The 26,424-nt window shown below is 32.2% G+C and overlaps 9 protein-coding genes across 9 annotated transcripts; 2 read left to right on the top strand and 7 right to left on the bottom strand.

The window, feature by feature from the left end:
* Positions 1-176: 176 nt before the first annotated feature.
* On the top strand, positions 177-3,975 carry SVL3 (Svl3p). Its single transcript, XM_020189183.1, has one exon. The coding sequence runs from the start codon at positions 626-628 to the stop codon at positions 3,848-3,850; it is 3,225 nt and encodes a 1,074-aa protein (XP_020047756.1). The 5' UTR covers positions 177-625; the 3' UTR covers positions 3,851-3,975.
* Positions 3,976-4,110: 135 nt separating this feature from the next.
* Positions 4,111-6,776, bottom strand: ASCRUDRAFT_7677 (uncharacterized protein; the record flags this gene model as incomplete). The annotated part of the gene is made up of 2 exons (XM_020193607.1): positions 4,111-4,192; positions 4,858-6,776. The coding sequence occupies 2 exons, from the start codon at positions 6,774-6,776 to the stop codon at positions 4,111-4,113; spliced, it is 2,001 nt and encodes a 666-aa protein (XP_020047757.1).
* A 708-nt stretch (positions 6,777-7,484) lies between these two features.
* ASCRUDRAFT_75463 (aldo/keto reductase) lies at positions 7,485-8,759 on the bottom strand. The gene has a single exon (XM_020193071.1). The coding sequence runs from the start codon at positions 8,666-8,668 to the stop codon at positions 7,646-7,648; it is 1,023 nt and encodes a 340-aa protein (XP_020047758.1). The 5' UTR covers positions 8,669-8,759; the 3' UTR covers positions 7,485-7,645.
* Positions 8,760-9,283: 524 nt separating this feature from the next.
* ASCRUDRAFT_75464 (uncharacterized protein) lies at positions 9,284-11,444 on the bottom strand. Its single transcript, XM_020193072.1, has one exon. It carries the CDS (start codon positions 11,091-11,093, stop codon positions 9,339-9,341), a length of 1,755 nt encoding a protein of 584 aa, XP_020047759.1. The 5' UTR covers positions 11,094-11,444; the 3' UTR covers positions 9,284-9,338.
* Positions 11,445-12,207: 763 nt separating this feature from the next.
* Positions 12,208-13,568, top strand: TFA2 (transcription factor TFIIE subunit TFA2). The gene has a single exon (XM_020193073.1). The coding sequence runs from the start codon at positions 12,277-12,279 to the stop codon at positions 13,210-13,212; it is 936 nt and encodes a 311-aa protein (XP_020047760.1). The 5' UTR covers positions 12,208-12,276; the 3' UTR covers positions 13,213-13,568.
* A 1,417-nt stretch (positions 13,569-14,985) lies between these two features.
* On the bottom strand, positions 14,986-17,074 carry ASCRUDRAFT_85734 (uncharacterized protein). Its single transcript, XM_020194906.1, has one exon. It carries the CDS (start codon positions 16,965-16,967, stop codon positions 15,138-15,140), a length of 1,830 nt encoding a protein of 609 aa, XP_020047761.1. The 5' UTR covers positions 16,968-17,074; the 3' UTR covers positions 14,986-15,137.
* Positions 17,075-17,177: 103 nt separating this feature from the next.
* Positions 17,178-17,881, bottom strand: ASCRUDRAFT_142298 (uncharacterized protein). Its single transcript, XM_020189185.1, has one exon. It carries the CDS (start codon positions 17,745-17,747, stop codon positions 17,388-17,390), a length of 360 nt encoding a protein of 119 aa, XP_020047762.1. The 5' UTR covers positions 17,748-17,881; the 3' UTR covers positions 17,178-17,387.
* ASCRUDRAFT_75467 (uncharacterized protein) lies at positions 17,849-18,706 on the bottom strand. Its single transcript, XM_020193074.1, has one exon. It carries the CDS (start codon positions 18,595-18,597, stop codon positions 18,016-18,018), a length of 582 nt encoding a protein of 193 aa, XP_020047763.1. The 5' UTR covers positions 18,598-18,706; the 3' UTR covers positions 17,849-18,015.
* A 5,155-nt stretch (positions 18,707-23,861) lies between these two features.
* SEC31 (Sec31p) lies at positions 23,862-26,294 on the bottom strand (the record flags this gene model as incomplete). The annotated part of the gene is made up of 1 exon (XM_020189784.1): positions 23,862-26,294. A coding segment is annotated over one exon (2,433 nt), but the record flags the coding sequence as incomplete, so codon positions are not given.
* Positions 26,295-26,424: the final 130 nt, after the last annotated feature.

A 26,424-nucleotide genomic window follows, 5' to 3' on the forward strand; every position in this document is an offset into this window, starting at 1 on the left:
ATCTGGGCTCGTTTTAACAACGCACAAATATCCAGGTATAAGGCCACTCCTGAGTTTCTTCTGGGTTTGTGATACATTTGCTGCTTCTGTGCTTATTTCATCCTCTTTGTTCTGCTTTCGACACAATTCCTATCCACATCCTCACCTTCAGAAGCTTTAATTTCTCTTCAGAATTGTTCACTGACTAATTCAATTCATTATTCCAGTGTTTCTCATTTCCTGTTTCCTGTCTTTTCTGCTTCCTGCTTCCTGCTCCCTAACTTCTCAGATTCCCATAGTCACTGATATCTTATTTCCTGTTATATTATATCTTTTCATTATCGCCTTCTGAATTCTGGTTCTTTTTAATTTGTTGATTCTTTTTTTTTTCATTTTTTTTCACCTCTTCCTTTTTTCATTCGCTTGATATCTGAGAAAAACTCATCAATATTATTATTATTTATAACCACATTTATATTTAATTACTTGACTATTTATCTGTTTTATCAATTTCGTCAAACAGTTGATTGATTACTTCTTCAATCAATCTCTAATTTCTAATCGTTAATAATCTAATGAATTATTATACCATCTCACCCTTCTAATATCTTAATCTCGTTCCATTTTCTCCCTCCTATTAACAACCATGTCTAATCGTTTAAACGTCTTGTCTGTTGGTGATAATCCAAACATTGCTTTTTACTCTTGGAGATTGTTCCAATCTTCAAAATGTAACTTGACCATAATCAATGATGACTTGAATTTTAATACTTATCCTCCCAGCAACACATCTCGTCCAGATTCTTCTGATTTGTCTAATCAAGCCTACTCAATATCTTGGTTCTCCAAGAAATTTAACAACCAAAGATTCAATTTTAATAACTATTACAAAACTTTTAAAGACTTCAATTCTACTACTAATAATACCAACAGTAATAGCAATAGTAATAACAATAACAACAACAACAACAACAACAACAACAACAACAACAACAATAATAATAATAATAATAATAATAATAATAATAACAACAACAATAACAACAAAGATGTAAAATTCGATTTAATCATAGTCCACTCAAATTCTCTACAAAATTTCTCTGTTCTATCCAATCACATCAAACCTTACTTGAAAAATGACCAAAAATCAATCATATTAATCGAATCGACTGGATACTTGCAACTAGAACCTTACTTTCTACAATCATTCAACGATACTGCCACAATCTTATCAATCATGAACGACTCAAACATCAAAAAAATTAAAAACAAAAACACGTACATCCACCAACTAAATATTACCGCTAACACCACCAACACCACTAACTACAACGAGTTGGAAAGCGATGTCTACATAGGTTACTCAGGTCTTGACACTTCCTACAAAAGATCCCACCTCATTAACATCCAAAAACTAAACGACCTTTTTCAAACCTCTGGCTTGAACCCAGTCCACTCAACATCTCCCCTACAATTTCTCAACTACCAATGGAAATTCGCCTTACCAAGAATAATCTTCAACCCTCTATTAATCCTTTTTGAAATGCCATACCCCATCCAATTGCACAAACAAATCCTCTCTAAACCTCTCGTCAGTGGCTTGATAACTGAACTCATAACTGTTCTCAAAAAAATGGGCTGCAAACTTATCAAAGGCTACGAAAACGAAAACTCTCTATCCAAAACTTGGATTAACCAATTTCCTCTCCAAAACGAGTCCTCACCATTAGATCCCACTTCCACCACTCCTTCTGGTTCCGGTTCTGGTTCCTCTATCTCTCTTCCCAACGACACCGAACTAAAAAACATCAACTACCTAAACACCCCCAGCTTGTTCTACGAATACTACTACCAATACGATCTAGCTGTCGACACTTTACTCTTGCAACCAATTCTCCTAGCTGATGACTACGGCGTTAAAACACCCTACTTGGAATTTCTATATGCTACTCTCTGTCATTACAACAAAATCAATAAATCCTCAATCTCAGATTTAAATTCAAATTCAAACTCAAACTCAACTCCCTCTTCTTTATTCTTTGTTAGAATCAACAAAGACGTTTCAACTTTAAATGACAATATTCAAAAACTATCCGCCCTCAAATCTCAAAAAAAATCTTTAAAGGATTCAAATACTTTGCTACTAAAACAAATAGATGACTTGTCAAAACAAGTTAACGACCTAAAATTATCCCTTTCTCGTCAATCACAACAACAACCTCGCTTGCCTTATCCTCCTCAATTGAGAAAAAATGGCAAAACTCATCGCCACTCTCACTCTCCTCCAAATCACATCAATCATCACCAGCAACATTCATCAAATCATCAAATCCAAACCTCTTTCAATCAAAACCAAAACCAAAATCAAAATCAAAACCAAAACCAAAACGGATTTGTTCCTTCTGAACTAAAAGATTTAAATCAAAATGATTACTCGGAACCAACTAAAATCAATCTACAACCCCCTCAAAAATCACCAATTACCGATAATAATAGTAGTGGCGGTAATACTCCAGATTTAAAAGATTTAACCGATATTGCTGTCTATGGTGCTGTTTTAAATGGCGAGTTATCTTCCCCATTACCTAAAGATGAACCACAATCTAATTCTAACTCTAATTCTAATTCTAATTCTAATTCTAATTCTAATTCTAATTCTAATTCTAATAACCCTAATTCAAATGTCACTCAAGGCTTGAATCTTTCTACAAACCCAGTGCCTCATCCACATATGCATCACCAAAGACAACTATCCCATGGCAATCCACAATATAACCAATACCCTCAATACCCTCAACAACAAAACCCTCAAATTCCCATGCCAATGAATCCTGGTTCTGGTTCTAGACAGCCTTCTTACGCTCAACCACCATCAGGTAGAATGCAAGCTGCTCCTTACGCCTCATCAGTTTATTCCAACGTTCCTCCATCTCAACAACAACAACAACAACAACAACAACAACAGCAACAACAACAACAACAACAGCAACAATCCTCTCAATTGCAACAACCTTATTCTTATACTCCTCAACATCGCCCTTCAACTCAAAAAAGATACACCTCAATGGCTCTTTCAACTCAAATGATGGACCAAACTAATTTGGTTGAACAACAACTTGGTGACATATCTTCTAGATTTAAACCAACTACAAAATCAAAGAGAAGATCTGCTTTCCCAATGATGAGCACTTCAAATCCAAACTTGGTTGGTATGGCTATGAGCCAAACTCAACCCTTGAATGATTTCAGTTTATATAATGGCGAAAATTTACCCACAAATTTAACACAACCAAATCGAAAGGTGAGTAACCAAAGACAAAGATTGAATAGTTTATCAATGAGCAATGGAGGCTATCCACCAATGAATATGAATGGTACTCCTCGTGTTCCTTCAAATCCAAATCTTTTATCAATCACTCAAAACCCAATGAATGGCCCAATGAATGGCCCAATAAATGGTCATCGTTCCCCAAATCATGGCCCTCCATCTCAACTAGCTATTAATAATGTTCCTCATCATCCACCTCCACCTCCACATAACGCAAATATTAGTCCCAAAGTCAATGGTAATAATCCAAACATTCAACATAAATCATCCGCCATGAATCTATCATCCAGTGGTTCAAATAATAATAGTACATCAACTGCCGGAAGCTCATCCAACTATGGAAGTTCTGATAATGCTTCTCAACCATCAAGCCATACAAGCCAAGAACAACCCACTGATCAAAATAATAATGCAAGCAAAGAAGACCAACCAATTACATTTTCTGCCCCTCATAATGAAAATGGCAATGCAGTGAAAACAAATAACTCAAACGATCCCAAAAAAAAAGATAAGCGAGGTTTGTTTGGCAGGAAAAAGAAATGATATTGTTATTTAGCAAGGGTTTTTGAAAAAAAATATAAATATAAATATAAATATAAATATAAAAAAAAAATTTAAATAATAAAAATTCTCAAAAAATCATATAGAGACAAAGATAACCACTTTTGGTGTTCATTTTCAAGTTTCTTTTCTCTTTTCTCTTTTTTTCATTTTAATTATTATTATTATTATTATTATTATTATTATTATTATTATTATTATTTTGTTATTATTTTGTTATTACTATTATCATTACTATTATTTTATTTTATTTTATTACTATTACTATTACTATTACTATTACTATTACTATTACTATTACTATTATTATTACTATTACTATTACTATTTATCATTTAATCAACAATCCAAACTTGAATTGTTTGCATAAGTTTAATTTTTCATGTTTTCTTTTCTAAAATAATCTGGCACTTTTTTATCTGTTTTTATATTTTTTTAGTATTGTTGAATTTTTCTAGAGTATTCTATTTTCTACTTCTATTTTTTTTTTGCATTATTTAATATATAAAATTATACTAAAAAGTATTCTACTAATTTTTGAAAATCTATCTAATACTTCTGTTTCATTCATTTAAATTCTATTTAAACAGGAAATAACTTATTATTTCTTTACCGATCTCCAAAAAGTTTTTATATAAATAAAAACAAAGATAATTTCTTTTTATATATATTCAATTCTGGGCCTAATGGTTCGAATTCAACTTTACTTTTTAATAATACATGGTATATAATAGGAACATATAAGAGTAGAATAATTAAACAAAATGTAATTAAAAACGAAAAGAGGTAATAGCTCTCACGACGAACCGAAGAAGAAAAAAGCGATGTGGAATCTACACTCGAGAATAAAAACTATCTATATAAAGCTGGGAGAGCAGTAGTAGGCCCTGTTGTCGATATAGGACCCATTGGAGGTGGCAAAGTCGACCTCAGAAGTAGCAGAAGCAACCAACTGCTGGAAGTTGAACGAAGAGCCCACAGGCGTCGACTGCAACGACGTGGGAGCTGAGTAGTAATTGGCAAATGGATTGTTGTCAGAAAACACTGGAGAAGCAGAGTCGTCAGAATTGATATTGTCATCGAATCTCAGCGAGTGGTTGGAGGTCTTTCCTTCTTGGTCTTCTTCATCGTCGTCGTTCAAGAAGGGGTTGTAGCTTTTTCTGGAACAGCCAAACGAAGCCAGCTTATCAGTGAGAAGATCAGTGTCGGTTTTGAAAGAGAACAGTTTGAGATTCTGATTTCTGTCGATCTCGTAAGAAGACGATCTAATCTTGCTATCAGTGTTGTTTCTGGAGATTGGAGCATACTTACTGGATAAAAACGTTTTTGGAACATCATTATTCTGGCTGTTTTGATTGAGGTTGCTGTTATGGTGGCTGTTATTGTTTGTGTAGAACTTTCCAATTTCTGTGTATGAATAGAACGTGGAGTTTGATCTGGCAGAAAATTTTGGAGAAAAACTAGAAGAATTATCAGAATTTGAATTGATAGAAGGAGAAGTTAACGAAGGAGAAGAATTAAAAATTGAAGTTGTATTTGAAGTCGAATTTGAAGTCGAATTTGAATTTGAATTTGAATTTGAAAAAGAAGAGGATAAGTTTAGATTTGATTTTGAAGAAGAAGATAAAAAAAAAGAGGTCCTTTTAATTTTATTGACTAAATCTGTTTCAGAAGTATGATTTGGTAATATTTTATCATCATTTAATATTTTTGAAATATCATAATCATCATTTTTATTATTTGAATGGAATATCTTGCTTAATCGATTTGAGGACTTAGAAGATTTAATAGCTTTTGATTTATTTGAATTGATATTGGTATTGGAGTTATTGGTATTACTGGGAGAATCAAACTGATCGTCTTCACTCAAGTCACTATAATTTTCTTCTTCGAGATATAAACCAATTTTTTTATGTTTAAAGATTAAAATATCATTTCGATAAGGATTTTCGGTAGTATTATTGTTATTGTTATTGTTATTAAACAAATTCTTTTGATTATCAAATTTATAGTAATAATTTCTCTTTTGAAAGATTAAAGAGTTATTATCCAATAATTCGATCAAATCCAAAGATTTTTTTTTAATTAATTGATTGATTTTAAAATCATTATTTGAAATATTATTTTTAATTTGGAAATTTTTGGAGATGTTTGATATAATATTATGGAAGAAAAACTTGATGTTTTTAATTATATCTAAATTATTTGAGTGAATTAATAAGTAATTTAATATGATCAAGATTTTTAATATTGATCTGTAATAAAAATTATAATTATTTAATTTTTTCTTTTTATTATTATGAACCGAGAAAAATGAGAAAAATTTAATTAAATCATCTAATAGGATTTTCAAGATTAAAGATCTATTTTGAAAGTTTTGATTGGATATTTTAGTTATTTCATCTAGTTGGTTTATTGAGGGACCCCAGGATTCAGTATTCGTGGAATTTTGAATTAAAAGTTGAATATAGTTATTGTCATATTTGGAGTTAGTTATTGAGTTTATATCAGTTTGGTCTGAATTTTTATTAATGCTCTTTGAGATGTTTTTATTTAATTTATTCAAGATTTTTAATTTATCTTTAAAGCCCGTTGAATCCTTTGAAGGAGAAGAAGGCGAAGAAGGAGAAGCACAATAGTGATTATTATTGTTATTATAAATGGTATTGTTATGAAACACAGTTTCATTAAAAGTACTGAAAGTATTAGAAGTGTTTTGGTGAGCAGGATTATGGCTATAGTTATTGATATTGATTTTTGATAAATGGATATTAGAAGAATCCTTTTTTGATGTAATATTAGATAAACTGGACTTTAAAGAATCATTGAATACGAAAATAGATAATCTTTTTTTCACTCCATTATCAGAGGAATGGGTATCAGAAGAGTAGTGTAAACCATTTGCCATTATGGAAGACATTAATACTTATGATTATTTTTGTTTTTATTGTTATTGTTATGATTATGATAATATTGAAGAAGCGCAAAAAAAAGAGAAAAAAAAATGAAAATGAAAGAATAAGTGGTACGTAAAAGGAAAACTTATAAGCAAATCCCAAAAGAGATAGGTAATGAGTAGGATTAGAAGGAAGTGAATATATCAGATATGAACGAATAAAATTGGTAATGCGATTGGATAAAACACATAAATAAAACTGAAGATAATTTTTATTATGCTGTTACACAAGGTTAACCTTCAAAACATCAAAAGAGGTTTCTGCTTTGAATTGAAGAGCCAAATTGGCTGCAAATTACGTATTAGCAGGTGAAGCAGTTTTCTGAGGATACAAAGTAAAGAAAAGGCTGAAGAAAAAGCTAAATGAAGAGGTGAAATAAGAGGTGAAATGAAAAAGATTTGGATATAACAAACAGGAAAATTCCAGCAGCATCCAAAAAGAATTCAACAAGATGAAAAAAAGCTTAAAAAGGGTGAAAAAGATTGGAAAACACTGAAAATTCTTAACTAAGCGAAATTCATTGGAAAGTCCCAGGCGTTTGGCCTAATTTGGAAAGTCTTTTTTTCCTGATGCGCGATGAACGGTGGGCAAAACACGCTTGGAGCGCAGTGTGTTGCGTCGGCATGCATGCGGCGCATTGTTGGAAGTTTTAGACCCATGATATTCACGTGTATTGTTTAGGACCGCTTCCGCAGTGGTGGCTCCTGCGTGTGTGTCTCACTCTCGGCTTTTGAGTGACGCTGGTTTTGAGATCTACGTTTTGAGCGGTGGGCGTAAAGCGCAGACTTAAAGAGACCTAAAGAAGGGCCCTAAATGAGCTCTAATATCTGGAAAACTTTGGGGTATAAGGAGCCTCGAGGTACTCAACGTCTTCCTTGGAGAGCTCCACCAGAACAGCAGCAATCAAGTCGTCCACTCGTTTCTCAGAGCTGATCCCAACAATAGGATAGATGTCCTTGGATAAAACCCACGCTGTGGAAACCGCAGCCATCGAGACCTTGTGTTTTTCTGCAAGATTTTCAACTCGAGATATTATCTCCTTGTCGCCTGTCTCTAAAGTGGTTAGTCCAAGACTAGAGAATCTCTTCTTTTCCACTTTGGATCTTTCTGTCTCTGCATTCAATGGCCTTGTCAATAGTCCTCTGGCATTTGGTGACCATGGAATCAACCCAACCCCATTCTTTTGACAATATGGTATCATCTCCCTTTCTTCTTCTCGGTTAAGCAAATTATAGTAGTTTTGCATCGATATGAACTTGTGCCAGTTATGTTTTTCAGCAATGTGTTGCAAATCAATGAATTCGTACGCCTTCATCGATGATGCTCCAATGTACCTGGTATATCCCTTTTCAATAACATCGTTCAAAGATCTCATGATTTCCTCGCCTGGCGTATCAGGATCAAATCGGTGGATTTGCAACACATCAATAAATGTGCCCAATCTTTTAACTGACGCCTCAACTGCATCAAAAATATGTTTTCGTGATAGACCTTGCGAATTGATATAATCGATATCGATATCACTGTAATTGGCTGGTTGGTCATCGTCTCTAACAGGAAAAAAACATTTGGATAATATAACAATTCTATCTCTTTTGATTTTGAATTTTTTAATAAATTTACCTAAAAGTTCCTCGGATTTACCATTACTATACACATTTGCTGTATCAAAAGTTCTAATTCCACTATCGTATAATTTTTTCAAGATTTTGAAGACTTTTTCTTCATCATCTTCAATCCAAGAGGCCCAATTTTTAGATCCATATGACATGCATCCAACAATGATCTTGGATATTTTCAAACCAGAGTTTCCAAGTCTAACATGAGGAAAAGAAACACTCATTGTTAAATTCAATTGCAATTGGAATATATAAAAATTGCAATGTATAACAAGTTCAATGGCAATTTAAACAAAGAACAATTAAAATCAATATTTAAATAACAATCAACTGAAAAAATCTCTCTGATTACTAATTGCAAATTGTATACTACAGCCAATCAATTTGTTTAATTCCCTTATTTCCAACCTTAAAACTGTGGCACTAAAATCTGACTTCAAACCATTATTTTTTACATTTTATTAATTGAATTATTCTTGTGTATATTTATCTTGCACTTGATAATCGATATCTTGCATTTTGATCGCCTTAAGATTTCTCTTCAATTAACTGGTATAAAACCGTCAACAATATTCATCAAATAAACACATATTTTATATTATAGACAAGATTTCATCTAAATCTATTTTTTACTAGTAAAATTAAACGTATAATTGTTTTTTTTTTCAAATTTTAAATAAACAACTCAATTATTTGATTATATCAAAAGTTTTACTAATGAAAAAAATTACAAATGATAAAAATTTATGGTTTATTAATATATTTCTTAATTTTGAAAAAAATATGAAAAATTAAGGAAAAGCAAAAAAAGCGCAAAAAATAGAGCAGAAAAACAAAAACAAAAAATTAAAACAAAAAATAATAAAATACAAAAAGATAGAGTAAACAAAAAAATTAACCACCAAACAAAAATCTTGATAAGTGGTTATACCATTTCTTGAGTTTATCTTTATTCAATTCTAGTTCTTCATAATATTCCTTTTCGTGTTGCTCGATTTCAGCTAATCCTGTTATTAAATCAACTTCTAATGGTTTCTTTATTTTTGTTTTTTTAATTATTTTGTATCCAAAATAAAATGCAATATCCAAGAATACCATAATATATGAAAATAAGAAATCTTTGACCGACCACCATGAAGGAAGAAATACAGTATAACCACTAACAAATACCATAGTAAATGTTGCTGACAATCCAAGATATGCTAAATATGGCTGAAACCAACCTTTAAAAGTAAAAGCATTTCTATCAATGCCTTGTGCAATAACTGCTTTATAGAAAAAGATATAAGTGGTACTTAAAACACAAAAATTAATCAATTGTGATGCTGTTACCAAATTAATAATCCAGTCTAAAACAGTTGCTGAATTTTCTCCCAATTGCAAGAAGGATAATAATGCCCAAGATAAAGAGATCAATACACAATAAATTGGCACGCCAGTCTTAGTACAATGACTCAAAAATCTTGGAGCTTTTCCATCTAATGCCATACCATATAATGAACGAGAAGAACAATAAGTATAAGAGTTACCAGCTGAAAAGGCTGCAAGAATCAAACCAACATTAACAATATCTGGCAATACTTTGACTTTCATATTTTGCATAGCAACGACATATGGAGAGGCTCCAGCACCAGGTTTGGCTTCTGTAATAGCTCCTACTAAAATTGGATCTCTTGATGAAACGATAGTACACACACAAAATGTTCCAACAACAAAGAAAAAAGTTAATCTATAAAAGACTTGTTTAAAAGCCTTTTTAAGAGTGACTCTTGGGTTTATTGTTTCTCCTGCTGCCATTGAGACATACTCTGGGCCAGCGACAATAAAACAACATCTAATTGCAGCCGCCAAGTAACCTAAAAATCTACCGAGATTTCCAGTTTTATAAAATTCATTCATAAGAGCAGGTTTTGTCCAATATCTAAAACCAAAAGCATCATGGATGGGATTACCACCACACATGGTAACAAAAGTGAAAGCAATTAAAAGAAGAATTAAAATAACTTTACCTAGAGAAAACCAAAATTCAGTTTCACCATAATATCTAACTGCAAATACGTTGATCAAAAAATATAAAACAGCTTGAATGACTAAAGGAATTGCAGCTGAGTAATCATCTCTCCAATAATGAACAATACTGTTAGCAGCAGTTATTTCAAATGGAATCATAGAACACTCTAAAAACCAAAAATTCCAACCAGCCATAAATTCAAAGGCATCGTCAACACATCTTCCTGCCAATCTAATGAATGGAGATGAAATAGGTAAATAGCAAACCATTTCAGCTGTTGAGACCGTTATAAAACAGATTGGAAAACACCAAATTACCATTGCAAGAAATAAAGATAATGGGCCAGCGATATAAAGACCCTTTCCAATACCAAGATAAATGGCGATACCAACTGCTCCTCCAATACCAATTAACTGAATATGACGGTTTTCTAATTTTCTTTTTGTCGATGTAACTGGTACGAAACCCGAATTGGAAATGTTTAATGATGATTCTTCATTATATTGAGATAGTTGATTATTATTTTCTCCCGTTTTGGAAACGACAGTTATTTTATTTAAATTACTATTGACCTTTTGTTTTTCAACAGTAAAATTATTTTTAAGAAACTTTCCAAAATTTTTAATATTCGAAGTCATTACTTATTTGTTTTATAGAACATAAAGAAAAGATATTTTGAATTAATCTGATCATATAACATTAGTTATTTTAAAAGATGAAATCAAGTGAAACATTATATGTATTTATATTGAATAAATCGTGAATATCTATTATTAAGTTAAATCGAATAAATTATCATGTTTTATTGCCTTATTATGACTTTTTTGCTTTACTTTTTTTTTCTTGCTTTATTAAGTTTTTTCTATTTATTCAAGAAATAATCCATTCAAATTTAACTATAATACAAAAGAATAAACCACAGTTTTTTGTTTTTTTTGTTTTGATTAAAACTCAAACATATATTATTTGTGATATAATTGGGGGGGGGGGGGAATATTGGAATAAAATTTCAAACAGACCTTGAAAAATAATCAATTATAGGCAATTTAATTGATTACAATCTGGTAAAATACCATTATATCAAAGGAAATCAAGAGCGTTTAACAATTTTAGCTGGTTTTAAATCAAACACGATAAAATAAAAGATAAATTAGTAAATATCAATTGAAAAAACTGGGACTGGGACAGATATACCATTGAAGGCATCAAAATCGAGTGAGGTTTTCAATGATTAGTATATAAAGCCGGATGAAAAGTTGATTTATTCTTTTAATAAGCGATATCATCACTATTTTTCTTTAATCTTTGAACATTTGAAGTATTTGAAGTATTTGATAGATGTTAAAGTGGAAGAAAGAGCAACAAATTTCAATATATCGCAAATCACTGTGTAAAATTTGGTTTGAAATGAGCCTCATACCTTGAATCTTATCTGTTTTGGCACAATTTTATGGCGGTGAAATCAGAACAGCTGCAATTGCCAATATGAGTTGGTTTGATTAAACTAATGTTCTATTTAATAGAATTTTTCAATAGGATGTATATTATCTATAATTGCTCAACCAATCCTGGACCACTTTCTTATTAAAAACAGTTTTGTGAAAACATTTGACACTCTCCCGGATTATGCCGGTCATGTGATATACCGGAATACATGTCACATGCAAATTATTTTTGTCCCGAATTTGTTTGCCCTAATTTTTGGAACCCGAAATTTTTATCTGCGACTTTTCTGATTATCCAGCACTTATTGTCTGATACTATCACCATCGAGATTGCTGCTGAGGTTGCTGCAAAAAGACAATAGAGATACGCTCCAGGATGGCAGACTTGTCGCAGGATCATTTGGCATTTCTCAAGAAGATACGAAGCACGACTTCGTCAACTGATATTCCACGAAAATTGCATACGAACAATCTCAAACGAACCACTTCTGATTTATCCTCAATCAATGCCAACAACGCCTACAATTCAACTGCTAATTTCTCAAATCCTTATAAAAAATCCAAGTTAGATAGTATAAAGAATACTAATGGTAGTGGTAGTAGTGTGAATGTGATTAAAAACAAAAACCCAAGTTTCAATAGTTTTGAAACGAATAATTTCAATTCCATCACCACTACTACTGAATACTCTAGTGGGTTTTTATCTGTAAAGTTGAATGAGGCTGTCGATACAATCAAATCTCAAGACAAACCAGTGAATATCAATAGTTTGAAAAAAACCATCAATTTTGATGATATTGGTGCCTTATTGCCTTCATTAAGAAAAATGGAGAGAATAAGATATGATTCAGTTAATAATACAATCGAATATTTATCTTTACATCAAATAAAAACAGGTGATGATTTGATAAATTATTTGAAAAATTTACCTACTTTCAAAGGAACAAGTGTAAAAGAGTTGAAAGATGGTTGGAATTCATGTCTTGAGACTATTGACTCTTTAGAAAAGCAAAGCAAAATTATTGTTCAAAGAACTAAAAAAGATAACAGTCCAAGATTAATTTGGTTAAATCAAGGCTGTTCTCTTGGTATGATAGATGAAGAATTTGTTAAACTGTGGAGAAGTGTTCCTTTACCATCTCCAGCTGATTTACCAAAAAAACTAGTTGAGCTAGGTCAGAAACCTACAAGCATAGACCCTGCTACAATTAAAAAGGTGAATCCAGCTTCAGAAAAGAAAAAATCTAAAAAAAAGAAGAGAAATATTATTACCAACACTCATATGATTGGTATATTTAAAGATTTCAAGTAAAACTCAAAGACAATTATTTATTTTTTTAATATGATATTTAATTTTGATAAAAATAAAAATAAAGGGAGCAGCAAGGAAAAAAGGAAAAGGCAAAAAAAGAAATTTTTTAATATTATTTATTCTTCAAGTCCAATAAAAAAAACTGTTTTTTTATTTTTTTATTAAGAAAAGTGACCCATTTATAGTATTGACATTGATTTAGAGGATCATGTTTATCTTTTCTAATATAAAATTAATATTTAAGAATTGGAAGGCTGGAAAAAATCATATCATATTTGTAATTTGATTTAAATTTTTTTAATCTTTTTTAATCTTTTTAATTTCTATAATTTAGTACAAGAAACACTAAGTATTACAGTAATAAATATATTGTTTAAATATTCAATACATTGTATTACACCAAATATATACAAAAATAAAACACAAAAGATATTTAAGAAAATATTAAGAAGTTTAAAGGTTGCATTATAAATAATAGAAATTTTTATAAATCAAATCCAGAGAAAAGCAGAAACAGATGGAAATTTTAGTAACTAGAAAAATTCAAACCAGCTTTGTGAAACACTTTTAAATAAAGTAATTTATGAAACTTGCTTCAACTATCCGTCAAACTAATCTGAAATCTGCTTTTGAGGCAAGAAATAATATTTAGTTCAAACAAAAATTGCTATTAAGTATCTAATTTGGAAAAATTTAGAGACAATAGAGTGGCTGAACTGAATTTTTAAGTTTAGGAATTCCATTTTACGTAATAATATTAACAAAAGTATATAGTTCATATTAAAATTCTCAGTATCATTGTTTTTTATTTTAGAAATTTATAATGATTCAATTTCAAATTAATTTAATTAGATAATTATGGAAAAGGAGGTAAATTAAATTAAAGTCCTCTAGTCAATTGATTAGTATCCAATGGAATAATTTGATGATTTTTTATTTACTTTAATATTTTGTTTTGAGAACTGTCTTAAACTTTAGTCAATAAAACTTTATTGATAATTTTCTAGTTTAATTTTTAATGTTTTGCTTGAATTATACAGTGTATCTTTACAGTATTTAAAAGTTGTAAAAAACATCAAAATAAACACCTTCTGCAAAGTTATTGACAGTGACTACTTGACTGCTTACTCAATAGACTTGATAATCATCAACTTCTATTCACTGAAAATAATTAAAACGGTTGTTTTTGGTAGACAAACACAATAGAATATGTAAATAAACAAAATACAACTTTAAAGCAAGATTTCACTGCAAAAAATCTGTTGTTCATGAACAATAATGTGAGATAAGCAAAAAATTGTATTCTGTGATATTTGAAATGAAAATGTTAAAGTTCAACAAACAAAAAAAATAAAAAACTTGGATATGAGTCCAAAGAAAACTCAAACAAATTGTATGTTTCTCGATAGAAAAATAATATCAGTTTACTAGTGTTTGATTTTTATAATTTGTTTTCAAAGGCCACAGACAACAATAAAAGTACATGCTGCATGTACAAAAAAATATGCATATCAATACGTTTAAGTGTATTGACATACATGATATATCCTAGTGTTTACGCCTTTTGTTGTTGAGGCAAAATCACCTCAATCAGCAATTTCCCAGAGATGAGGCAAGTCATATTGAAAGGCAAAAGACCGTTAGTTTGAAGTTTATGCCATATTTCTGAATAAAAAATAAGCGTTTAATCCATTGCTGCAATGATATAGAATTTTGAATGCTGTTCTTTAGTTGTTTGAACATCTAATTGATTAATTAATCTCTGTTCCTGGTCTTGATTGGTTTGTTTCCACGATAGAGCTACGAATCAAGAAATTTAAATTAAATCAAATATTTATCTGGTTAAATACGTAATAATAACAAAGTTTCATTAAAAATCATACTGCATTTATGTTTTTTAACTTCAAAAATAATCCAACTGAGATTCAGCCAAATTTGTTACTTCCGTCCTCCTCTAACATAAAATTTAATACAGTCTTGACTTCACTTTTGCAACAGTAGAATATACGATTTTGCTTGTATTCTATTTCCTTTTCAGCAAAATCACGTCTTCGAATCTGGCTCATATAACCCCAAATGTTCAAAAAAACACTTTCTAACGTTTTCTTTGGTATCTGGTGCAAGCAACTAAATAACTCAGCTTCATAGTGGATCCACGAATACAATCCCATCCATGAATACCCATCCAAGTCTTCGTTGACCAAGTCCATTTCCTGGTTTCCCATCTTGTAATACTCGCTTTTCATCAACCCCACCGCCTCCATCACATTGTTGATGATCTTCTCAATGCATACATAGAACTCCTCGTTCATGTGTATCTCTGGACATATCTTGTAGTTCTGTTTGATATCCCACCACTTGTCCACTTGCGATGCTTTGATTGTCTTCACGCCCATGAAGTGTTTGGCCAAGTGGAATATTTTCTGGTAGCAGACCATGATCTTTCTGTAGTGTTTTCCTGGAGCTTTGAACTCTTCTCTCAATTTCAAACGATGAACCATGCAATATAGCTTGTCCTTTTTGATCAACCTGATCAACTCAAAGCATTTCTTGTCGGGTTCAACATCAAGCAACATCGGATCCAACAATGAGCTTGTGTCAACATTGCTCAAAACCAGATGCTGGATCTGGTTGAATAGCTGGTTGAATAAACTGTGAGCAGGATCATCATGTGTGCCACCAACAACGATTTTTCGTTTAATTGATGGGATTTCGAATGGTGTCGAGACGCTGAACACAAACCAGTCATCGGTTCTTTTGCACTCAACAGAATTCGGAAATCCCTCTTTTTTCTCAAAGTTTATTTGAATGTTGATATCCAAACCGATTGCATGGTCATCTTTGCAACCATCTTTGCAACCATCTTTGCAACCATCTTTGCAACCATCTTTGTGACTGCCTCCCAAAAAGAATCCTCGAATGTCATCAAACTTGAGAAGATGTGTAATCATCAACGGACTCAAAAAGTCTCCACAGTTAATATCCAAATAGATTATGGCCAACATAATCAAGTAGTACGATACTGTTGACAACGTCTGGTCTGTGTAGTTTGCAAAATGATACTTGAAATTAAACAAACTGTCACTGTAGCCTATAATGTCAACCGATGTTTGAGCACCACTTGACCTTAGATGGCTCAACTTCCTGGAAATATATTTCTGGCGTGCTTCAATGTCTGCTGTATAGCACTCGTCCAACCTGATGTCGTCCAACAGAACCACACAACCAGCGCTGCTAACAGTCTGGATATCTTTCTCATCGAAACACTCATAACTAGCATATCTGGGTAGAGCGTCGTAAATTATATTGGCGCCTGGTCTGGGAATCACAAATCTCAATGGCAAAGTAATGGGAACCATCATAACATCAACAATCAACAATATAATCCCAAAAAACACAATTTTTTTTCTATTCTCGATAACATTATTTTGTTTTGTTGGCACGTAACGTTTGTAGATCCAGATCATGAACCTGTTGTTTAAGATTAGGCATTCTTTGACACAGCAATTGGCGTCTAAACAAAACAAACACTGAATCAACCGAGCAGCAATGAGCCCATACCATATTCCCCTAAAGCAAATTGAAGGCATCACACCAAAATTGTATGATAGCATTGACGCTATACCCACGTCGATGATGGTGCTATTGGTGGATGGAACTTGGATCTCAGCAACTGCTGGTGGGGTGGCAGAATCTGCGTTGATGCAATCCAGAAACGAGCTCCAGAAAAATGGAGGTGAGCTGTAATCAGCCATAGATGGTTTGTTCAAGAGAAGCTCTGTCTGTTGATATCAATTGATTTGAGATACTTGAAATGATTCTGTTGATTGTTGATTGTTGATTGATTGTTGATTGATTGTTGATTGATTGTTGATCGATTGTTGATTGATAATTAACCGCCGAAAGGAACAAGCCAGAACTAGTGAATCTATTCAGCTTATGCACAGACTATCCAGTAGAGTGAATGAGAACTGACTAACAATGTAATGTGTGTGTATTGGTGGCAGTTATATAGACGAATATGAAGAGACAAGCAAATAAAATGAAGAGAATGAAGAAAATAAAGAAAATGAAGAAAATGAAGAAAATGAAGAAAATAAAGAGAATAAAGAGAATAAAGAGAAATAAATATATTATGGTTGCAATTTGGATATGATGTAGAGATAATTTACTTGTTATGACATGCTATTGGTCAAATGCAAATATTTTTCTTTGGGTTGTGTATTGTTAATAGTATTTATATTATTATTGTTATTGTTGCTATTATTATTATTATTGTTGTTGTTGTGATTGTTATTATTATTCTCTTCGTTTTCATTTCTAGCTTTTGAAGATTCAACCAACTTCTTCATCAATTTCTCATCATCTTCAATGGATTTCTTGATCCTTTCCTGATTGCCCTCAAAAAACAAGCTGAATCTTCTCCACCACAAGAATCGTTGAATTCTCGAGAATTTGTCCAATCCAAATCCATAGTTATTATATGATTTAAACAAGTTAACTTCAATCTCTTCAGATTTTCGATAACTTTTCATTAAATCGTCCTCGACTGTCGATATTACATTGAAGATTTCCAAGACCACTAAGCAAAGGAACAATGAAACAAATGCATAGAGAAGATGTCTTCTGTTTAAATCTTCTATTGAAACTGAATCTGTTCTGATATTTTGATAATCCTGCCAAGTTCCAGTTACACAATTCCTGAATCAATATTAAAATTCAAGTCATTTTGATCAAATCAAAAAGATTTAAAGGTTCAATAAAAATCGATTTTTCTATTAAGCTATTTTATTACTTCCAGAGTTATTGTTTATTGTCATAAAAATCTAACATTTGAAATAAAATTTTTTGAAATTCTTTACTCAATTTACTAATTTCACTTTTTTTAAGTTTCTTATCACTTGATCCAGTGGAATAATCTTTATTTTCTAAAAATTTATCCAATTTTGTTTCTTGATCCAGATTATTCGAATTGATTTTGGTTAATTCATTTAAATCATCTGTTAATTCATTGAAATCAATTTCATTAATACCCATCATAATAGCCCCATCTTTTAAATTCATATGAATTTCGCTTATGCCATTTTTATTTGTGTCAATTGTGTTATCAATATTAAAATGATAGTTTACCATATTTCCTAAATAATTATTATTTGCATCCTTATTCTGTTCGTAAAATTGGTTTATTTTGTTTTTTTCTTCTACAATATCATCAACCTCTTTTTTTAGCTTTTCAATGTTAATTTTATCAGTATTATTTTTGAGAAATTCATTTAAATCAATCTTTAAATTTGGATCATCTGTTTTCTTGTAAAATTTTAAAAAATTTAGTATATTATCAATCCAAGAAAGTAATTTTTCCAAAATATTTTCTTCATCATTCATAACAATTTTATGAATGAACTCAAACAAGCAATCTTCATATTTGCTTAATAATAAGTTGATTATTAAAAAAATCTTATTTGAAGTAACTAAATAAAAATTTTTGAAAAAAAATTCAATTAATATAATCAATTCACCAATAAATGATTGTATATTATTTAATAGTAGATGGAAATCTGCTTTTTTAAATAACTGAATTAACGGCTCTAAAAATATGATGATCAAGTCTTTGCAGAAATTGTTTAGATATGATTCTGACCATAATTTTCCTAGTAATTCTTTATCTGTTTTTCTAACAATTAATCTGTAAATTTCATCCAATTTAGAAAACAAATCATTTTGTTTAAAATAGAGAGTTTTAATATCCTTTTCAATATTTTGATTGAAATTTAAATTATTTAACTTCCATAATTTTTCATCTAATAAAATTAACAAGGATAGGTTGAATTTTTTATTTGATTTCAAGTATCTATCAAAGATATTATCTCTTAATGATTGCAATTCTTTATTATCTTTAGTGATCGAGCTATAAAATTTTATAATTTTGATATAGTTTTTAAAATTATCTTGAATAGAGTTTTCGATTTTAAGTATTTTTCCATTTAATAAAGTGATGTCTGTATTCCAAATACGAGAGAAAATGATTTGTAGAATTGATTTTCTTGATGATTTTGAAAAGATATTTAAATTGGGAATTTGATATAAAAAAGTGACAGAAATGTATTTCATTATCGAAACAGGGTTTGCGAGTTTGAAAATTTGAGATAAAACGCCATATGGAAAGTTCTCATGGAATTGTTTAATTTGAATAAATAGCTCGTATTTTTCGGACATGTTATTATTTTTCAAATTTTTATTTTTTAGTATGTTAGTTGTTGAATCGAAAAACATGTTGTAGATAGTTGAAGTGCAATTTAATTTGATGGAAGTTATGAATATTTGGCAAATTGGTGACAAGTCATGAATTGAGTCCTTTGATTTAAATTCATTAACCAATTGAAAGGTTATATTTGAAGAAGAAATTTTATTATTTAAGATGTAATGTTTTTTGAAAATTTTAACTTTTTGTTTGATTTTCAAGTTAATAACATATAGTTTTTTTTTCAAGTAGATTTCGTTTCGCAAATTGGACATGTCAATTCGTTTTCTGGTTTGAATGTCGTTTAATTCTTCATTATTAAAAGCGGTTATTGGGTTTAAAATTAAAAAGTCTCTTAGTATCGAGGAGTTTGCAATTTGAGGATGTTTGTATATGGCCAAAATGTAACTTTTTAAGATGGATCTATAGTTTTCGCCTGGTAGTTGATCAGTATTATAGTCATCTGAATTTAGTATGTTATCATTGATTAGGGACATGATATCAAATTCAAATGATTGTTCATCAATATTTTTCGATTTATCATTAGAATTGTTTGACTTTTTCTTTTGAGAATTCTTTTGAGAGTTCCTTTTGAATTTTGATTTTGAGAATGAAGAGCTAATGATGTTATTTAAAATTTCTGGATTTCTAATATCCTCATCTGTAATGCGATTTAAGAGAAAATCCTTTGAAGAAAACTTTGGTAATGGAGGCAAAGAAATGGTTGGAAATGATTTTTTCAAAGATTTATGAAGAGATTGAAAATCGAAGTAAGTATGGTAAGTTGAAAAGGTTTTTATAAACAGTTTGTTATCTGCTTGATATAATAGTTTTGAATGTAGTATAAATTTATATTTTTCTGTGATTTTTTCATCTTTTGTTATTCCAATTATATTGATTTCAATGTTATTTAGTAGTTTTGGCTCATCCAAGTAATCGGCCAATTCCTTATCAGAGATGATATTATCAATGTTTGTGTTTGAAAATTCATCGATTGTTTTTTGGATTAAGGCGTCTCTTTCAATTTTGAAATCTGATGATTTATAGTAATCAGATTGATATTCTAGTTTTGTAGTTAGTGAAGATGTAAATAGAACTGAAATAGACTGGAATAATCTTAGGAAGATCTTTCTTCTTTTGGTGAGTTGTAATCTGTCGTTAGAATTGCTTAAACTGACTAGCAGAAGATAGTTATAAAATGGTTTAATCTTGAAATAAAAAAATTCGTTGTTGCCAGTCTCGTTGTCATCAGTTAGTGAGTGAACCAATTTTTCATTATCAGGGTGATTATGAGTTGTTTCTAGTTGACGATGAAAGGAGAACTTGTGGTCAAGATCCACGAAAAAGGGGAATGATCTAATAAAGTTGGAGAATATAAATCTCAAGAGTGGAAAGTCGTTGTTTTCAAGAAAACTAAAGGGAAATCCAAAGTCCTCAAGGAAATCGTGTCTATTTTCGTCATAGATGTAGTCTATTTCCTGTTGCAACTGCTTCTTGATCAATTGGTTCTTGAGGTAATGGTCCTGTGTAGACGAAAGAAGAGTGGTGTCAGTCATGATTGGCGGTTTTAGTAACAGTGGATATGGTCAATAAGTGCTCTGTGAGGTGGGAGAGCTCAGTGTGTTGTTACTTCTGTTCCAGCAGTTGTTTGTTCTTTAGAGCAGTTGGAGCAGCAGCGTTTCTATGATTGCTGGAGCCAGGGAGACCACTCAGAGGCAAGGCTGCTCCACAAAAGCCATTCGTAGGAGTCCTCTGTTATCAAGCAGTTGGGCTATTTCTGGTTAACAAACCTGTTTGATTTCAAATCAGACAAAGCGAGCGAGGAATCGCAATGGGGGTCTGGGTATTTCAATAAGTTGGAACTGGTGCTGGAGCCTTTGAGTACACTGTATGTGTTGAATCTGCTGGTCTTGTTTGCACAACGTCTGTTCTCGTCCAAATGGTCAGTGAAATCAACGAGGTTGGGCCAGAAACTGGAGCATTTGCAGCATTTGCATCCTCCTATTTGAGACACGTCACTTTTACATGAATGTTGGAAAAATTGCTTGACGATGGTCCATCTGTGTCGTGGGTCTGAGTGGTGTCTTTGGTAGCACAGGTAGCTTCGATATTTCTTGCAGTTTTGAAAGCAGAAGTGCAAATGGTGGTATGCCAGCTGGTTTTTGCTGATATAGCACTTCCACTTGTCGTCAGCAGCAGCATTGTCACCAGAGTGGCGATGGTGGTGCTCCAGGTTGTAGTGGAGGTTGTAGCAAGTGTAGTTCTCATTGAAGTTGATGGGATAGCCATCTGAAGCTGTAGAGTTGTCCATTTCACTTTGATCTTGCTGAACTACAGGCACCACAAACAACAGCTTAAGATAAAAGATCAATGCTACGAGTGCTATTGAGTGCTTCTTGTTGAGTAATTTTTTTTGGGCTTCCCTAACTCTACAAAGATGCCTTTTTAGCCGAGGCTGCTGCTTGTGCTTCCTGCACTTACTCACTCCTTTGGGTTGCACCAATAGGCTCTGCAGACAATTAGAAACTTGTTTTTGAGTCAAAATGTATTAAATTAAAATATAAATTTAAATAAAACAAAAATGAAAGTATAAGAGTGGACACAAAAGTAACTCAACACTTCAAAAATAACTCAACACTTCAAAAGTAACTCAACACTTCAAAAATTGAATCAGCTATTCACTGCTGGCAAGTACTTGCCAGATTGTTGTGAATTTGTTGATAGCCATCAACCATTTGCTATTTTGCGATGTATCAGCAGCCGCAAGTTCCAAAGCAATCGTCTTGGCCTTATCAAAATCTCTGTTTTTAACTGCTTCCGCTATTGTTAACAATGCACTCTCTAAGTGGCTATCGCCCAACAGATCATTGTTTAACAAGTCAAATAGTATATTCAATTTTTTCACATTTGTATTGAATTTTCTTGTATAGTCTGGAGGAACAATTGGTTCACACTGCTTTACCCCACTGTACAATTCCTCATAGATTGGCCTTAATCGGTCTGGTATATGACTTCTGTCTCCCTTTGGATAGCTCTGCTTTTTATTGTCTTTGTATTCTTGCTGCAATTCGCCTTCTTGATTTTGTCTTCTTTCTTCAGCTTCTTGTTGAGCAACAATTGAATTCAAAGCAGTTCCTCCGACTGGTGTCACAATCGCATTATTAATTGGTGGAAGCGAAGGAACCACAGATTTATTTCTCATATGTGATGGAATCTTTGGTGGAGGAAAATCAGCCGGTTGATTGCCATGTGGTGCATAAGCATTACTACTTCCCAATAGCTGGTTATACCCTGGCCTACTGCCATATTGTCCTCCTGCTTCAGTTTGGTAGTTGCCACCGGCATTTAGTTGATAGTTACCACTAGCACCTGGTGCATATGGATTAGGCGTTGAGCGTCCACTAGCATTATTATTATGAATATTATTAACATTGAAATTTGGATTATATGGTGCTTGATTAAGTTGGTTAATTGGTCCACTTGGTGCATATGGATTCTTTGGTGGTTGAAGAGGTGTCTTATTAAATGAAGGTGGTGATGTTAATCCCCCATTATTAAAATTATCACCTACAAATGAATTGAAACCATAATTATTGTTGTTCACACCGCTATTGGGATTTACTTGTGGTGCATATCTATTATTGCCCACTGGTGAAAGGACTCTTGATGGAGGTTTACTATCATTGCGGCTTCTTGTTCTGGGTGGTGGTGCAACATTATTTGTCATACCCATTGTTGAAAATGACGATTTACGCCCAATACCTGGAGGTGGAGCATGTGCTGTATTATTATTTGGAGGATATTGAGACTGAATATTGACTTGTTGAGCTGGGGCAAATGCTCTTGATGGGATTGCTGAAGGAAACATATCTGGTATATCATTCCATCCTTTATCTTTTTTCACATTGCTATTATTTTTTGAATTTGTTGGTGGCGGTGGTGGTAATCCAGAACTTGAAATATTTGCATTTCTCGTTTCATTTATACTATTTAATCCTCCATATGAGTTAATACGACTTGGCGGTTTATATGGACTTGATGCTGTATTTGCTGGCGCATATGGGTTGGAGCTTACATTGAAATTACCTGCTGGATTGTTATTAAAATTACCTGAAGGGGGATTGATATTAGAATTAGGATTAGAATTAGGATTAGAATTAAAACTTGGACCTGAAGAATAAAGATTAGCTCTCGTATTTGATGGAGTAGTTAGCCCAGGAGCTTTATTGTAATTTTGTGAATTTGAGGCTGAGGAATTATATAATGGACCGTATTTATTAGCGCCTGTATTATAACCCCCAGCTCTCTTTTTAGTGGATGAACTTTTGTTAACGTTTTGTTTATTTACATTCGAGTGAACATTATTGCTATTATTATTATTTTTGTTTAATAGAACCCCAACTCTGTCTTTTTCAGTTTTAACATCTTTAGAATCATTTGGTAAAAATGATAATATTTTATCAGTCAATTCTACTTGCCCAATATCAAGTAGTAATTTCAGGAACTTCAAAAAGATACTAACCACTAGTTCATCATTAATTCTATAAGTTTCATCAATATATTTTCTAAAGGTTAGAACTTTTGCAATAAAAGAGTTTAGTGATTTGAAATATGCATCAGATGGCGACTTAATTTCATCAGAAGTGAGTCCTGCAGTTTCAAGAATTTCTTGTTCAAAAGATTCAATTTCACTTAACCAAATCTTGGAGATTTCATCCAATGAGCCACTAGATAAGAAACATAAGATTGCATCATCTCTAAAGCTGTCCGAAATTTTGCTACTCAATAATCTATCACCTAATTCAGACATGACAGTATTATATTGGGCATTGTCCTTGACATAAGTTGATACTGCCAATGAAATATCTACCCAATTTGATAGGTCACCATTGGTAATTAAATCATCAATTGAGTCTTTTGATTTAGAATCAATGTTGTATAATAATCTTGATAATGAGCTATCAGAGTTTTTCTTGAAATATTCATTTTTGATTCTTTGTAACAAAGATTTAGAGTTTGAATTGATTGCTAGTAAAAATGCTTCATTTAATTTATCTTGGGAAATAAGGATATTGACAGCACTTTCTAGATTCCCCAAGATGATGGCTTTTTTCAAAATTTGATCATCATTGGATTCTTCTGGGTTGATGATTTTGAAATTGCCCTGAGGAATATAAGGCAGATTATCGTTAATCTTATTAAAAAATGAATCATCATCTTGAGAGGTTGGTTTTGACTCTGAACCTCGCTTAAAATTTGAAAAGAAATCATCAGAGTCTTTAACAATTGAGTCTTCAATGTTTTGAGACTGTTGAGGAGGTTGATCTTGAAGTATTTGGGTTGGTTCAGATTGATCAGTGTATTTGAAATGATCTTTGATTAGACTTTTTTTGTTTGAATTGATCAATTCGGCCAATAGATTGTAATCGGAGTTATTATGAGATTGGGTGGATAGTTTTTGTATGAGTTTTTCAAAGGGTAAGTTAGAAGATAGAGAGGTTTTTAGTAAATCAATTGAGTTTTCCAATAGCTTTGAATTGTAGGGGTTATAATTTGAGATTTTGATGGTTGAAGAGTTTGAGTTATTGTTGAGATTATTTTTAATTGTAATTAATTTACCACCATCAGAAAATTTGACGATTGTTGGGTTTTTAATTGAGTACCATTTTGGAGCTTGGTTGATTAGGGTTAGTGGGTTTTGAATTGTATTGTTGGATGAGATTTGAGACCAAAACTCGTCTTCTTTTTGATCGGTTGATTTGTTTAAAGAGGCCGGAGTTGTGTCTTGCAAAGATTGTATGACAATTTTGTTGTCAAATGATGCGGTAGCAAAATAGTCTGGGTTTTTTGGGGAGAATTTAACGTCAAATGGCCAGTTTGTTGTTGAAGGATATTCGACTAGTCTTTCGCCGGTAATTGGGTTCCATAAAAAGGAAGAGTTATCCTTTGAAGAAGATAAAAGTAAGTTTTCATCACTTTTGCACCAGTCAATGGATAGGATGCCCTTTTTATGGCCATTTAGAACTAGTAGAGGTTCCTTTGTATTTCTAAGATCCCAGGATAGAATTACAGGTAAATAGTCTGAATCTGAAGCAGTGATTAATTTTGTAGAGATGGATGGATGCCATTTAACTAGAGACAAGTTTGCTCTGTTATTAATGATGCTTGTGTTGTTGTTATTGGTGTTGGTTGAGGTGTAGTTCAAATGTATGATTTCCTTTTTATGTTTCAAGTCCCAAATGGAGGTGTAACCAGTATTACCAGCAGTAGCTAAGATGTGAGATTGATTGTTGTTCCAGTCAATTGAGTTGATTTCGTCGATGGGGTTCATTGGCTGTCCAGGAACAATTGGGTTACCAAATTTATTTGAATCCCAGATGAAAAACTCGCCCTTCAAACCGGCGGAAGCTAATAGGTTTGTTTGGATAGGATTGAATTTTAAGGATTTGACAGAAGAGGTGTGTTTTTTGCCGGAAAATATTGATTGGTTGGCATTGGGATTGGCATCATTGGTGACATCGGTATTGTTATTTATCAAGTCCAATGGGTTCCAAAATTCGACGGATCCATTTTCAAGAGCACCAGCTAGCAAACCCAAGGAGTAGTCGTCAAAGGGCTTGCTCCAGTCCAATGCATAGACCTTAGAGTCTATGTTCAAGGAGACCACTGGCTGGTTGTCGTCGTTGTTGGATATTTGAAATGGGTCCCAGATCTCTAGTTTGGAGGAGGAATTGAAGTCAAGATCAATGGCTCCAGCAATAGTGCCCGAGGCCAAGTAGGGCAAGTTGTTGTTGGACCAGGCAAAAGCAGCGGTTCTGTTGATCTCAAAGAGCTTGACCATGTTGCAGCAAGGAGAAACAGACAGTTTTAGAGTAGAGATTGGGAGATCAGACAGCGATTACACAGAGGTTATATACTCCAGTGCAAAACTGATTCAAAAGCCTACGTGTTGAAATACTCGCCGCTGACTC

This window comes from Ascoidea rubescens (genome assembly GCF_001661345.1).
Source record: "Ascoidea rubescens DSM 1968 unplaced genomic scaffold ASCRUscaffold_5, whole genome shotgun sequence".
Lineage (NCBI taxonomy): Eukaryota > Fungi > Ascomycota > Saccharomycetes > Ascoideales > Ascoideaceae > Ascoidea > Ascoidea rubescens.